We start from the raw sequence: 17,122 nt of genomic DNA on the forward strand, positions 1-17,122 counted from the left end.
TTCCCGATATTTCCAACATCATTGGTTTATTTTTTTTTTATTTCGTTTTCAATGAACCGTACGTGCACGGGTTCCGCAGTTTCGGGCGAAAATTATTGAGAACAACGAATAAAAGGATCACGGATAAACTTGAATTATTCGTTGTTCGTGAATAACAAATATATTAATTAATTTTATACGTGCATTACGGATAAATGGAAATTATTCGGTATCTTTTAATTGCGCGTTCTTTGACATTTTTATGTAAGAGATAAATGAGTTTCGATTTAAAGACTGTTTTATATTGGGTGATATATCGAATCTGTATAAATATTTGAATATTCGAATGTTCTAATTAAAATTTAGAAATGAATATTTAAATAAAAATTTTGATTTTGACTTACTGAAGTTTAAAACTTCAAATCTTTAGAAAATAACATATGCATTATTTTGCACGTATAGTTAGGTTAATTTAAGGAGAAAGTATAACAAAAAAATTCGATTCAATTCTGAGCACATAAAAGTCAAAATTCAATATAAATTATGTTAACAGTTTACAGAATTTAATATTATTCAAGTAATATGTACCTAAACATATATTTAAACTAACAGAACAAGTTTTTACTGAACCAGAAAATCAATATTTCAGTGGAAGAATTTTAACTCTTCTAATAACATAATGCGACCACCAACTTAATACTTCACCGATGAGTCTATAAAATTAACACAACCGTTAAGTGTATCAAGTGTCATCGATTCGCGAAGAAGAAGAAATAGATTCCCCTCAATTCGTGGAAAAATACAGGGAAGTTTCAGATTAAAACGAGAAGTTAAATAGTTTATTATTCAAATGAAAATTAATGAAATTTCCACTCGATTTCTAATAATATAAAATAAAACTCCAAATAAGAATTTTTATGGGCAAAGTCGCCTAATATGAAACCTCATATGAATTATTTGAAAACTCATAACACTTTCATTAAATGAAAGAATTAAATGCAAAATGAATTAGACTTACTAAAAATAAGGTATGCAATCTTTTAGTAGAAATACAAGATTTCACTATCAAGTAAAGATAAAAATAATACAAATGCACGTTTGAGAGCCCGATGATATTCAGTGTATAAAATTAACTTAAGTGTATAAAGCGTCATCGGTCCGCAAAGATGAAGAATTACATTTCGATTCGTGGAAAAATACAGGGAAGTTTCAGATTAACTTGTTCACCCGACTCGTAGTAGCAATTTCCACGGCCGCCATGTTTGGAAACAATAACGTTACAACTGTCGAGTAGCTTCAAGGTTGAATCTTCGTTATTTAACGATGTACAACTAGTAAGTCAAACTCCGTTGCATGCACTGTGTAACAGTATTCATGAAAATGATAATACACTCAGCATCGTTGAGGTATTTATAATTTAATCGAACCGCTTCAAAAACTTCCTGCGACGTATTTCACAAATATGCGATTGCTCAGGTTTAATCGATTTCGAAGCCAATGTGCGAATGAAACACGTGCACAGTTAGTTACGAAAAGAAAACTGCGACTTTTAAAAGCTTAGTAATGGTAAGTTGAAATCGCATGTTAGGAGAGGTCTTCGTTTTAGGCAGGTTTACCATAACCTTCAAAATTTCTGTAATAGTTTATTCTTGAGAAAAAGGAAAAAGTAAATGCAGTTTAGTAAACCTTGAATCGCAAATCGAGTCATACCTTTTGAAGCCTTAGTGTTAAGTTGATATCGCATATTAGGAGACGTTTTCGCATTAGGCAAGTTTGCACCATAACCTTCAAAATGGTTCCTGTAATAGTTTAAACTCGTGACAAAAGTAAATAAAGACAATTTAGTAAACTTTGAATCGTAAATGAAGCTATCCCTTTTGAAGCCGTAGTATTAAGTTAAGATCGCATATTAAGAGAGGTTTCCATATTAGTCAAGTTTATCATAACCTTCAAAATGGTTCCCGTAATAGTTTAGACTTGCGACAAAAGAAGAAGTAGGTGAATACAGTTTAGTAAGCTTGGTATCGTAAATGAAGCTGTCCCTTTTGAAACCTTAGCATCAAGCTGAGATCCTATATTAAAAGAGGTTTGATCAGGCAAGTATAGTCCGTAACATAACCTCACAAATTGCAATATTCCCAATGTCTAATCTAAGCTATGATACTACAAATAAATACAAGAATACAAAAAACAATACAAGAATATAAGAAAATATGTAACAGTACAATAAATACTTATTTATAAATAAATATTATTAATCTATACATTTATTTATAATAGCACAATGCAGCGAATTCTCAAGTAACGAACGAAACATCTCCATACCGAAGATAAGATCCTCAAAGGAGGTCTTAAACTTCCGAAACGATTAATCATTTATTCGTTACTCTGCATGGAAGTTTTACTCGAATAATTCCCAGCGCTATCCCATACGAAACAATGAATGGCAGAGAAGCTGTTGTATAGAACGACAATGGCACCGAGTGTTGCCAGGTTGATTTTACGCCGCGAATATAAACGCCTGGGTTCGCGTAGATAGAGAGCCGAGCATGATGCATACTGGCTCAAGTGGGGACGAGGCGAAGGGAAATCTGATTTATCGTCGATTACGATCGGTGATTGGATTCTGACGGGTTCCTATGCGTCATGCGGTGATGCATGAGTAACGCCGATAACGAGTAATGTCACTACTCGACGGTGACCCGTGCACTTATCCGCAAAAGTACCTTCCATTAAGATGGCCCTGGATAGCAGCCCTTGTCTCGGGGATTTATGAGCAATTTACTCGTACAATATGCTCCCAAACAATTTCAAGTATTATTCTGTCTTAACACCTTGACCTGAATATCCTGTCACGCTTCGTACGTGACAACTACTGCAAATCTCATTAATTCGTATTTTTATCCTGGTTAGCTATAATTATACTGGATAAGATAAAAGGGACACCTCTCTAGCTAAATTCAAATATCACGTATATGACTGTGGACCTCTTTTTTTGACCACCTTGTACAATTCAACGACTATAGCCTAATCATGTAGGCCACTTTATTTGTCTTAATAATGTAGCAATGATCAACCTGTGGATGATCAGTTAGATAGAGTCTGACATGCCCAACTTAACTTAAAGGCTACGACAGGTCAGAGGGTTAGTGAAAGTTGATATATTCTCAAATAGAATGACCACATATTTCACATACGTGAAATGTGCATTTTTCATGTTTGCTTAGCTTGTGCGATTTTGTGTCACATTTCTCAGCAAGAATGAAAAAGTATTGTTAAAATGTTTGACAATGAAGTGGTTAATTCTAGCGTTATAATTATACTGTCACATCATAGTTACTGATAGTATAATAATATGACTGTAAGCATACCACAATATTCATCAGAACCAAAGTGTCTTTAATTTGTAGCTGCAATAAAAACGTGGTTAGAGTAACAAAACCCATTAAGGTGGAAACATGTCCTCTATCGTTGGGAAGGATTGGAATCAGGTGTCCGGGAATCGCGGGCGAAATTGGCAGGAAATCCAGGATCGATGGGTAAAAGTCAGAATGAAAAGGGTAGGTGGACAGAGTGCGACAACCAGACCGTTTCATCAGCCAGCTACTCATCCGTGAAACGCGATTTCTTTCGCGTTCTTATTACACCAGAAACGGAAGGTCATGCCAATAAGGAAACTCGAAACTTACAGCACGATCGCCAAGATTGCGCACCCTGCAGTGCAGGTAAGCGGATTGGCCGACGGTCGTCGTGGTCTCCCTTTTGGTCGTGTTGTCGAAGTAAGGCTGGCTAAAGGGTTGCTCCCAGTAAGAAGACGGATGGTGCTCCACCGATATTCCGCCGCTTTTCGCTGCACACTCTGTTAAAACCAATAAACACCGTTAAGAGGATTTTTAATACAGTGTTAAGGTGCCGGCATTATTTTGACTACGTAATTCTGTTATCCGGATGAATGGAAATGAACGGATCGGGGACACCAAATATTTTCTAACAATTTGCTGTCTTACTTAAACATCCTTACGAGACGTTGTTCGAGTCTTGTTTGAACAAGACTTCGTTGTAGCGATTAGGCAAATGTTTCAATGCAAGAGTGTGAGAGTACCTTTAATATCTGGTAAAACATTTAAATGGACGATCACGAAGTGTGCTGTTCATAATAATTGAGTTAGTGAATAAATCAGTAAGTGAAAGTGAATATTTCTGGCAAAAACAGGATTTATTAAAGCTGAAATATAAATCTCTCGGGTCTGAATATCAGTTTATAATTCGATCGCTGAATATAGAAAGTGAAGATTGAATAACCGTAAACGGAGAAGTATCACTGTGATGATTTCTAGCGCAAGGATAAAAATGAAATTTTTTGTTACGAAACTTTCACCAATATTTCTGACATTTCTGATAAAAGTGAAACACGTAATTTATATTTACTTGTAATTCCGAGCGTATCGATTATATCGAAAATTTGCTTTAAGTTATTAGAAGTAAATATGAATTACGTCATGTTTGATCTTACTTTGATCAGGAAAGTGTCATAAAATGTTGGAAAAAATTGAATACAAAGGACTGAAGATAAAAGAGCGTTGACACTGTAAACGATACAGTTTTGATCGCTGACTGGCACGGTCAACGATCGGCGCATTTCTCCGCGTTTTAAAAGTATAATCATCAATTAAAGCAGTAAATATTGTTCAAGTTATATCGTGTTTGGTGTCGTTTTAATCGGAAAAATGTCACAAATTTATTGGTAAAAGTTTAATAACGGGAAAATAAGAAATAAAAGAGTTTTATATTTGTGTTGTTATTGTTTCGTTTACCCGAACTCTCACGTGACACTTCGGCAAACATGGCGTCCCGAGTCATGATCTGCGCTTTCGTTGGGAAATCAACAATATTATTTAAATACGCAAACTTGTTTACATTCGTAAAATGTGGTATAAATTTTGTAAAAGAAAATTTACATATTAATGTAAATATTAAATTATGGGAACGTAATTCGTATTTTTCTAAAACATATTAAAACGGATATTGTTTAAACAATTGATGTACTTATAACACATCTGAAAGTTGGTTTATATAGATTTACGTAATTTACAGTTACGTAGGAAAATATTTAATACAAATACTTTTTATATAATTTATTCCCTACAAATATTTAAACAGTATCGGCCATGATTTTCAGTTGAAGCTCGGATTAATAAAAACAAAATACATTAATTCAACGCAGTATCGGCGCTACTTGTTTTTTGTTCGGAAGTTTAATATATGCTTTTCATCTGGCAAATTAAAAACACATATTTGGACAAGTACTTTACTCAGACTTCACCGGTGTTTTAATATATCAACGCATAAGCGAATTTACAGTCGCTAAATTAATTACTGTAAAATACGAAAGTCTGATTTTATACACATCTACTTCAAAGTTAACAAAATTGAAAAATAAACGATATAACATGAGTTACCGATGTCAACAAGTTGGCGCGAAGAGACGTGTTTAGAGCAGCTACAATTGGTCAGAAGAGCAAAATGGACGCCAAATTAATTTTCAAATATTTCTTCCACACTTTTCAAACTTGTTTCATGTTTTCGAGTTTCTTTCATAATTACTGACAGTGAGGGTTTATAAATATTTTATTAATAATGAGGGAATTAATTGCCATCGTCGCCGTCGGTGGCGCCACCAGCATCTCCTTGGTGTTCAACACATGTTTTCATGGCTCAATTTAATTTTGTTTATCAGAAAAAATTCAATATTTTACTTTCTGTAATCGTAAACGTTTTATTATTTGAAATGATTAAATTTAAAAAAGTAACTAAAAACAGCAAAAAAATAAATAAATTTAGAAAAGTAGCAAATAGCAAAGAAATGAACGAACTAATCGCAGATCAAAAAAGTAAATCCTTTTATTAAATTTTAAGCATATTCAAGTGTTGCAAACATTATTTTTTTAATCGTTTTAGTTTTAGCGTTAATTGGATTAAAATAAAGATACAATCGTGCGCTAATCCACTGCGCGACGGCAACTGTCTTCCGAGGGTTAACTCTAAATCCCTGACCAACGTCCTTCAAAGCTGTATTTGCACGCTTATGTTTTCAGTAACAAAATCGCTCGTGTGTTTCTCATGACCCGGTTTCCGTGGAAGCTTGTATTTCAGTTTGCCAACTTTATTAAAAATAGTTCATACGATCGTTGACACAGATGAGTTGCAGTTCCATCTGGAATATTTCAGTTGTGTCTGGTCCAGAGTTTGCTCTTATCTGTTTGATCTGATTCGAGCACGATATTGAGGACCCAACGTAAATAAACGCGAAGGAAACGTTCGCTGTCCGGGCAAAATTTTACAAATTTCTGGAACTCGAATATTATTCCAGCACCCTGACATGATCGGATAAAGATGATTCATTGAAACGTTCGGTTTGCTATTTTTAAGATTTTGCTTTTTCGGATGTTATTTAAATTCGAAAAACTGATTCAATTTTTGCGTTAAGTATTATTTTTAAATACTTGTAACATGTGCTATTAACTGAAATTTATATTTATGAACGGGTTCTATAATTAACTTCATATAATAAATTCGTCAATCAGAAAAATTCGCCAGGTACGACATGCACATTTCATCCTCACGTGGCGTAACGAAAGGATTTCCATACACGGCGCCTTCATTAGCGGCACGACAATCAACGTGTTAATCCGTTCAGAGTAGGCTGTCGAATCGGCAAGAAACGCTCAAGGAAACGTCAATAAATATCACATTGTTCGACAGTATTCGCAATAAAATTACAGCAACGAGCTGAAGTGCGAAATGCAATCGCGAAATGATTAATCGGACGTGAGTGAAACGTGAATCGATAATTAATCGCACGTACATCCACTGTTGCGACGGAGTCGCGTGCTCGTTTGAGGGTCCTTTTAATGCCTGGCTTTTTCACCTGTCACTCAGCAACGGTACGTCGTGCTTTCGCTTGCCAGCTTTTTTACAAAAGCGCTTCGTTACATAAAACGTTCAGTCATAAGACATTCTGTCACGAGCCGATCGATGGGGAGTTAAAAAAAAGAGCGTCACAATCGGTGGTGTGTTGTAATGGAACATGTGACATGGAAGAAACGCTTCATTTCTGATCAATACATTCATCCAGTTTTCACACATGTTGCTTCTGGAGCGTGTCGAATGAACAACGGGTCTCGATTTGAATCAATTGCATCGTTATGTAGGTGGCTAGGTATTAATACCTTGAGTGCCGCCGTGAAAATGAACGTATGTAGGACGCATAAGGCGTCTAAATGTCACCAAATATTTGATACGTACAATTTTCACGTAAATATCACGGAAAAAGTGTCGTCAGCTTCGTAAACTCTTGATCTTGATAAAGTCAGCGTGTTTACGAGGAATAGACTTAAAAATTATGAGGTCGTGACGCGAAAAAGCTACGTGCAATTTCCGACTTTGCCGGGATGTGACTCTGGATGGCGTTAAGAACCCCGGGACAAGTTGGTGAAAACATCATCAAATAAACTTGTTGAAATCATAGTCTAGTAAATCATAAAAACAGGTATTGCTGTTTCGAGTTGGAACACTGCTTTGGACTTTTACTCGAATTAATGGTTGCCTTCGTAAGGTGTTATTTTGTTTATTTGACACGTTATTTGTCTGCTTTATTGAGGGGAAATGTTTACTATACTTTCGAAGTCATTTTGTACTTTTTAGTGAAATCTTTGTATGTTAATGTGACGTTTTTTTGAAATATTTCTGAAAATATTGCTTTTAGAGAAAAATGTTTAAAACAAAAAATGAAGATCATAAGTAGCTCTATAAAGAAGGTTATATACATTTTTGACGTAGACCTATCATTTCAGCTGTTATAACAAATATTATCAAATGCCATTTCCTAACTCACCCCCCAGCTCCCTTCCAAGATTTCTACAGTTCTTATTAAATATCTCCGAAAATATAGGTTTTAGAAAAAAAAGTTTAAAATAAGAATTGAAGCTCTTGAAAAGCTCTACAAAGAAGGTCTTATGCATTTTTGACATAAATCTATTATTTTGGCTGTTATGACAAGTATTATTAAATGTCATTTCCCACCTCACTCCTCAGCCCTCTACAAAGATTTCTGCAGTTCCTACTAAATATTTCCAAAAATATAGATTTTACAGAGAAAAGTTTCGTACAAAAAATGAAGCTCACAAAAAGCTCTACAAGGAAGGTTCTACACATTTTTTACATAAATCTCTTATTTTGGCTGTTATGACAAATATTATTAAATGTCATTTCGCAATGTGTTCGCTAGCACCCTTCAGAGATCTTTACAGTTCCTACTGAATATATACAAATATATTAATTTTAGAGAAAAAAGTTTGAAACAAAAAATAAAGCTAATAAAAAGCTCTACGAAGAAGGTTCTATACATTTTTGACGTAACCCTATTATTTTGGCTGTTATGACCTAAAATATCTGGGTGGGTTTCAAATTGACTTGTGCCAAGGATACTTTCCTTGGCCAGAAAATTTCTCTTCATGCCAGCCAAAATAATAGGTTTACATGAAAAATGTATAGAACGTTTTTTATAGACCTTGTTAAGAGCTTTATTTTCTGTTTGAAACTTTTTTCTCTAAAATGAGTATTTTGAAAGACATTCGATAAAAACATCCAAAAGGAGTGTCTGAGAGAGGTTGCAGCTAAAAATCCTTTTACGGATTTTCTCTAATTAAACGTTTGGTTATAATTTCAGTGCAAACTCATTCGAAACTGCATCCAAGTATCTTCTGTATCGTAAACACGAATCAATAACGCAATTATAGGAGAAAAGATGTATTCCAACAACGAACAAACTGTCTTCGATGTTTTGAACAGTTTCATCAGGGAAACAATATAGATGGCCGACGGCGATTGTAACTCGATAAAGGAACGATGAAAACCGATGGCCCTTTCAACTTCTGACTTTTCTCATTAAACATTCCAAGGGATGTTAAAACATTTCTACTATAGATCGAGGTATAAAAGTGCTCCACGAATCTCTCGAATGGTGTTTTTCTTTGGAACTATCCGTCGACGAGGAAGCGGAAGTTAGCTGGTGGCAAAAGTTGGCAAAAAAGTACCGGCGCGTTTCAACAAACGGCGTCTATCAACGAGTGGTCGGTTTCGTGCCGTTAACAAGCGCCAGAAGTTTTTTTCACCAAGAATTCCAAAACTAAAGTTCAAGTGAAACGACCGGGGTTAACGATCTCGAAATTCAGACCCGCCACACCTCGATAGTAGTTGTGCTTTCAAATACCATTGGGTTTGCTGTTCGGAACCGTCGATGGCCAGACCGGATGCCCGCTGACTATTTTCGCGGGCAACGCGGTATACAACGTCGTATTAGGGGTCTAGTTAATTTTCAGTATTTGGAAATTTTTATGACTCGTGAAGTTATGAAATTTGAACTTGGGAAGTTTGAAATTTAAACATTTGAGAAATTAGAAATTGTTAAATTTAGATATGGGTTCGAAAATTTTGAAGTTTAGAATTTTTAACATTTATAAATATCGACATTAAGAAACTCGATAAGTCTCTATTTTAAAATTTTAAATATTTATAAATTTCAGACGAAAAAATTTCAACAACTGCACCGAAGACAGTGTTCATTATAATATACGTTTTACTTCGTTTCAAATTAAAAAATTTGCAAGAATATTATTTCTACTATATACATAGAATTTTATTTATAATATCAGAAAACGACATTGGTGTATTACAATAACTTCTTCAGTTCAAACTTCAGTATTATTAATCTATTTCTCCTATAAACAGTCTGATGTATCCCTTCCATTACAAATCAAGCTTGAAAAGATTAAAATATAATTGTACTAAAATGATTAGTATATCAAGAAGAGGTTTACCTTAAAGTCTATTATAGTTGCAAATCGCCATAACAGAGGTTACATTTTATTTCATTTACTCACGAAGCAAGCCCCTTTACACAAAAAGAAATATAACGTACGGAAGATTTAACATGTTACACAATTTCACAATCTCTCACAGTAAACAAAACATAAATTAAAGTTTAAACTGTGGGTGCGTGAATAATATTGACGATACCGCTCGAATATAAACAGAATATAATGTTTAATAAATGAGAAATCGGAGATAAAATGGTGCAATTACAGACTGAGTATTTTGCGTTTCGATTACATGACGCGCTCCTGTTTTTGAGGTTATGTTCCACCGATCATGTGGGTCGATAACCGATACTCGTGCAGACATACACACGCCACGTAAATAATAAAAAAAGCGACAAGGAGAAGAAATACAATGTAACATAATATAAAATATAATATATAAAACATATGTGTCGCGTATCAACGCGAAAATATAACATAATCAAGAATCAAAGATGGCCGGCTCAGTGTTTTAAGGATGCTATAGTCTCCGAATATCTCAACATTATGAATCGAGTTAACACGAACTCCGATTCGATTTACGCAACTGTCAACCGTAATCAATGTTGTTCGAATTAAAATTTCTTACGCAAGATATCCAAAGGGAAAATTTGGATTATCACTGAACAAGTACCTTCCATTTTGCAAGTGTAAACTCGTGCATTTTCCCTGCATCATGTAGTGCCTGGAGGTTTAATTTATTGAAAATTAAATCGGAGTCGTGAGAATTACACGACATGGAACAACGATATGTTCCGATCGTTGCGTATAAAAATATTCGCAATATAGTGCACATATTACTGTACTAGTATCCGTAATTATCATTGAATTATAATAACCTAACCTCTTTCGAGAACTCGGTATTATCCATCCGTCCCTCATATAAACCGACATGCTCCTTCAGTTATAAAATAAATTAAGTTAGAGAAGGTTAAAAGTAAGCACCTAAAAGAAACATTTTTCCTTAAATCAAAAAGTGCAAAAAATTAAAAAATCTCGAAAAGAAAAATTACAATGTTGGTTTCACTAAATGTCGATATTTATTAAAAGAAGTGAAATGTAATGTTACTGAAAGAAATAATAATTTGCTCTTTGTTTATGTGCAATTTCAAGCACTGCCCGAATGCAACATACAATACATAACGAAAGCAAATATTTATTGTTCAGTTTGATGCAATCACCGAATTGTTTTCTTCCTTTACGGAATAGTGGAATTGTTCATATTGCGAGTGCAGTGGAAAAGGTCCGTAAACATCGTCGAAGTATCTCGTTGCAGTCTCGGTAAGTGAGAACGAAATGCGAAACCTCTTGCTAAAATCCAAGTGGCTCGTGTCCTCAACATTACGGCTTGTTCACTCTAAAAGTTAGCACATACCGGAAGCAGTGCACTCCACGCTTTCTCCAGCTTCCTTTTCGTGCACACGCTTTCGTACGAATAACATTAATGTTAGCGCAACTATACCGAAATTATATCGAATCTTTTGTCTCGTACTCCTCCAAATTGCTGCTATTAGGTTGCGATTGTACCGTGTTTGGTAATTTACGAATTTATAGGGGTGGAAGTTGGGAATTTCTGGATTTGAAGGTATGGGAATTTGAAAATTTATGAAGAGTGTTTAGGAATTTGAATATTCAGCAATTTGTGTTTTAAGAAGTTGGGAATATCGGAATTTGGGGTATTGGAAATATGGGATATTAGGAACTTGAGAAGTTAGGATATCAATTAAGATATTAAGAATTGAGATATTGGGATATTATGATATTGAGACATTGGGAATTTGAGAATTTGTAAGTTTGAGAAGAGGCAAATTTCTAAATTTATACAATCGATAATATTTTTAGAATGTGAGGGTTTGAGAATTTGGGATATTGGGAATTTGAGATATTGGGAATTTGGGATATTGGAAATTTGAGATATGGGGAATTTGGGATATTGGGAATTTGGCCACTTTGGAATTTGAGAATGGTGGAATTTGAGAAAAGTGGAATTTGAGAAAAGTGGAATTTGAGAATAGTGGAATTTGAGAATAGCGGAATTTGAGAATAGTGGAATTTGAGAAAAGTGGAATTTGAGAATAGTGGAATTTGAGAAAAGTGGAATTTGAGAATAGCGAATTTTGAGAAAAGTGGAATTTGAGAATAGTGGAACTTGAGAAAAGTGGAATTTGAGAATAGTGGAATTTGAGAAAAGTGGAATTTGAGAATTTTAGAATTTGAGAATAGTGGAATTTGAAAAAACTGGAATTTGAGAATAATGGAATTTGAGAATAGTGGAATTTGAGAATTTTGGGATTTGAGAATTTTAGGATTTGAGAATAGTGGAATTTGGGAATTTTGGAATTTGGGAATTTGGGAATTTGGGAATTTTGGAATTTGGGAATTTTGGAATTTGAGAATTTTGAAATTTGAGAATTTATAAATTTAAAAAGTGGACAATTTTTAAATTTGTTCCCCCAATAATTAATATTTTAAGAATGTGATAAATTGGCAATTTGGGATTTTGAGAATTTGAGAATTTAAGAATTTACAAATTTATAAATCTTAAAGTTAGGAAATGTGAAAATTTAAATATCTAGTAATTTATGTCTTATTCGTTTGAAAATTTGTAAAATTATGAATTTGAGTATTGGGAAATTTACAAATTTACAGATTTGAAGGTTCAGGAATACTGAACGTTGAATACTCAATAATTAATAATTTGAGAATATGAGAATTTGAGAGTTTAATAACTGCATATTTTGTAAATTAGTTCATTTGTAAACTGGTATACTTGTAAACTTGTAAACATGTACTCTTGTAAACTTGTAAATTTGTAAACTTGTAAACTTGTAAACTTGTAAACTTGGAAAGTTGCCAACTTTTAAGCTTTTAAGCTTTTAAACTTGTGAACTTGTAAACTTTTAAATTTACAAATTTAGCAAAAAACTGTACAAAGTATTTTCAGTTAAGTCAATCATACACGCTTCCACTAACATAACATTACATAAAATAACAAATTTCAATTTCAATAAATGTCAATACTTAGTTCACCCTAATTCCACACTAATCCAAAATTACTACTCCACCTCACAATAAACAATTTTACAAAAAAGAATCTCACAAAAATAATTTTTATTAAATTCAGAAACTGTTAATGAGTTCTATTAAATTCCGAAGCTGTAACCTACCATGTTAATTAAACGTACGACAGGCATTAATTAATTACAGTACCTAAATATGTTGCAGAAAAATAATATTAGATAAAATGGAAGCAGACCGTGTTCCTAAATGAAACTTCATAGTATCAGAGAATTAAAAGGGTTCGAGAGTAAAAATGCTGCTAAATGGCTCTTTAATAAATCGAAGTAGGTTACGTTCTTGATATCTAGATACGTCTAGCGCATGTTATCCTCAAAGGCAAGATAAATTGAACTTTCAGTTCCAAAGAGGAGTTATAGATGGGTACAGTTCTCGACAAAATGTGGGCTGCCATGTTTAATATTTTAGTGCTGGCTTTCGAGAATTTATTGGTTACAATCAATTTTAAATAGGTATTACATAGTTAGTAGATCGTTATTTAATGGCAATTTCATGTTATTTTATTTATGGAAATTTTAGGAACGAATTTTTATTATTCGAGTTTATTTATAGAAGATGGTCACAAGTTTCGAATTTTTAACTTTATTTAATTTCGGAATTAAACATTTTTTTAATGACCTGTAAGTTATTAAACTTTGAATTTTCTAACCTCCAAATCTTTCATTCTTAAATTTCTGAAATTGCCAAAATTGTCAAGATATCGTATTACTATATTGTTAATTTTTCCAAGTCTCCTACTTTCCAAATTTTCAAAGTCTTCAATTATTACATTGCTAAATCCTCAAATTTCTCATTTTCAGAGCATCTATTTCACCAAAAATTACCGAAACTGTTGAGTTACTGAATTGCTCAATTTCTAACCTCCAAATCTTTCATTCTCAAACTACACAAATTCCCTAATTTGTCAAGATACTGTATTACTGTATTGTTAAATTCCCACGTCTCCTACTTTTCAAATAGTCAAATATTGGTGATAAAAACGATGCCCGAATTAACTTTTAAATTTGTCTCCATCTAACGGTATTAATCACCATTAATTATTTCTTCTTACATGTTTCGTTTCAATTTTGTTCTCTGTTTTTCCTCGCGCAATTTAATTGTGCATTTTTGTAATCGTTCTTGAATAAATAGTTTACTCGTTCAATATATAATTTATCGACACTTTATTCGACCACGGATCTCCTCGCCTTCAACATCAAATTCTCAAAAACTACAAAACTGTCTAACCATCCAATCATTAAATCTCCAAATCCCCACTTTCCTAAGTCCCTAAATTCCCCCAAATTCTTCCTTCGCGATAAACTTGAACGCTGAGTACATCAGGTACCATCAGACGCTCCGTGCGCCGCCATTTTAGTGTAACTTATTGCGCCGGCCAATGCACGCGACTAAAAAGCTCGCTTCTTGTCTTGCGCCTCATTCTTCCGCTGGTAGGAAACAGGAACACTTAGGTTGTATATGAGGAAACCGTCGGCTAGGTTTCCATTAAGGTCAAATTAAAAACTAATGTGTTGACTTGCTAAACATGGCCGGCTCGCAACGACGAATAGTTTTAGTTGGTTCGCCGAAGAAGTAGCAACTTCTGAAAGAGCAACCGTGTGTACTCGGTCCAAATTCCCTTTTTTCTTCATCTTTTTCCGCATAGTCGTTGAATGCAACTTGCCACGATTAACGAGCGTGTTTATTCAAACGAACTTGGCTTTCTTCAAGAGTAAATACGAAACGAGCTACGTAAATCGTGCAAAATGGAGCGTGCTATACAAGACGATCTATATAACCTTCAGAGACGTTCCTCGTTTCGTATAAAGCTGAATCTCAACCGTACGAGGAATTTCTTCTTATTTGTTGCTTTGTGAACGACATGAAAGATGGGGTACAAGTAAACTCTTGCACGGGAACTGAACAATTCAAATTATTTGGAAGTATAATTGTGCATAGGTATGATGACGTAACGATGGATGTAGACTTTCGGTAGATTTCAATATTTCTTAATTGGTTCATTATTATATTTGTTCAGTTTTATATCATTTCTGAGAGATATGTAATTTTTAGTTTGTTTGTCATTAGATTGTTGACATGTCACTAGATTTGGGATATTGGGAATTTGAGCATTTTGGAATTTTGGAATTTGAGTTTTTTGGAATTTAGGATTTTCGGATATTGGGAATTTGGGATATTGGGAATTTGGGATATTGGGAATTTGGGATATTGGGAATTTGGGATATTGGGAATTTGGGATATTGGGAATTTGGGATATTGGGAATTTGGGATATTGGGAATTTGGGATATTGGGAATTTGGGATATTGGGAATTTGGGATATTGGGAATTTGGGATATTGGGAATTTGGGATATTGGGAATTTGGGCATTTCGGAATTTGAGAATTTTGGAATTTGAGGACTTGAAAATTTGAGAATTTGGGAATTTGGCAAATTGAGTATTTGGGATTTTGGGAATTGGGGAACTTGGGAATTTTGGAATTTTGGAATTTGAGTATTTTAGAATTTAGAATACTGGGAACTTGGGCATTTTGGAATTTGAGAATTTTGGAATTTGAAAATTTGAAAATTCGAGAATTTGGGAATTTGGCAAATTGAATATTTGGGATTTTGGGAATTGGGGAACTTGAGAATTTGAGTATTTTGGAATTTAGGATATTGGGAATTTGGGCATTTCGGAATTTGAGAATTTTGGAATTTGAGGACTTGAAAATTTGAGAATTTGGGAATTTGGCAAATTGAGTATTTGGGATTTTGGGAATTGGGGAACTTGGGAATTTTGGAATTTTGGAATTTGAGTATTTTAGAATTTAGAATACTGGGAACTTGGGCATTTCGGAATTTGAGAATTTTGGAATTTGGGAACTTGAAAATTTGAGAATTTGGGAATTTGGCAAATTGAATATTTGGGATTTTGGGAATTGGGGAACTTGGGAATTTTGGAATTTAGAATATTGGGAATTTGGGAATTTTGAAATTTGAGAATTTCGGAATTTCGGAATTTGGTAAATTGAGTATTTAGGATTTCAGCAATTGGGAAACTTGGGAATTTGTGAATTTGGGAAATTGAGAATTTGGCAAATTAAGAATTTAGGATATTGGGCATTTAAGATATTTAGCATTTGAGAATTTGAGAATTTATAAATTTGAAAAGTGGAAAAGTTTTAAATTTTTATACTCAGTAATCAATATTTTAAGAATACGAGAATTTGGAAATTTGGGAATTTGAAAATTTAAATATTTAGTCATTTATATTTTATTAATGTGAAAATTTGAGAAGTTAGGAACTTGTAAAATTATTAGTTTGAATGTTAGTATTGCAAATTTGATTGCGAAATGGTATTGCAAAATAGTATTTGCAAATTTCAGTACCCATAGATTTCAATATTTCTAAATAATTTCAATCTTGTATACATTATTTCTTAAATTTCTATATTTCTAAACTCCTATATCTCTCCCTGTATTACCAAATTTCTATATCCCTAGATTTCTCGTTAGACGTATGCAGGAATTATTTGTAGAAGTCGAAAGGTTCGATTACTAGCGAGAAAGTCTCGACCTCACTCGCCATCTAGCGGCGTAAAAATGAAACCTCCACACTTTACATCTCCGTATACTTAAATTCCTTCACATTAATAAATTCCAATCTCCCCAGATATTTACGTGCATATTTTCAGTGCATAAAATCGTTGAAAATTATTTCAGCGAATTGTTACAATTACAAAAACATCCAACAGAATACGAGTTATAAGATTATCTTATTATCGTGAACGTAATTAGATCGGATACTCGAGATCCTACAGTATCAGGAAGAGGAAACTTTTTAACCGCCGTTAATTTTAGCTGATATCATGAAAACGAAATATGACGGTCCATTTTTTAATGCCCCTTCAGTTCGTATGGCTCACGAGAAATAAAGTATTTGAAGAATAAAATTCCTTCCTTTCTTCAGTTTCAACTGCGCCGGAATATATAAAATGGAGAGCTTCTTTCTTACTTCATTTCCGTTCTCCCATAAAGATAAAGTGTAAAGGTAAATTTCTTTGTTATTTCGTTTCTGCTACACCACCGGGTTAAATCGTGAGCGAAATATTCTCGTACTCCTTTTTTATGAGATAAAAGTGTATTTCGGAGATAAGCATTTTTGTTA

At 33.6% G+C, this 17,122-nt stretch overlaps 2 protein-coding genes across 16 annotated transcripts in view; one reads left to right on the plus strand and one right to left on the minus strand.

Annotated features, from left to right (window-relative positions):
* LOC100876585 (opioid-binding protein/cell adhesion molecule homolog) overlaps window positions 1-17,122 on the minus strand; it is a 657,546-nt gene that overhangs the window by 272,830 nt on the left and 367,594 nt on the right. For all 15 annotated transcript variants that reach the window (XM_076540723.1, XM_076540714.1, XM_012288703.2 and 12 more), the window contains one exon: window positions 3,669-3,838. In XM_076540723.1, coding sequence (XP_076396838.1) covers window positions 3,669-3,838 — 170 coding nt within the window. The remainder of the gene's footprint in view (window positions 1-3,668; window positions 3,839-17,122) is intronic.
* The window catches only part of LOC143265949 (uncharacterized), a 199,091-nt gene that overhangs the window by 87,309 nt on the left and 94,660 nt on the right, over window positions 1-17,122 (plus strand). The gene's annotated exons all lie outside the window — the stretch shown is intronic.

Source organism: Megachile rotundata, chromosome 15, assembly GCF_050947335.1.
Source record: "Megachile rotundata isolate GNS110a chromosome 15, iyMegRotu1, whole genome shotgun sequence".
In the NCBI taxonomy this organism is placed as follows: Eukaryota; Metazoa; Arthropoda; class Insecta; order Hymenoptera; family Megachilidae; genus Megachile; species Megachile rotundata.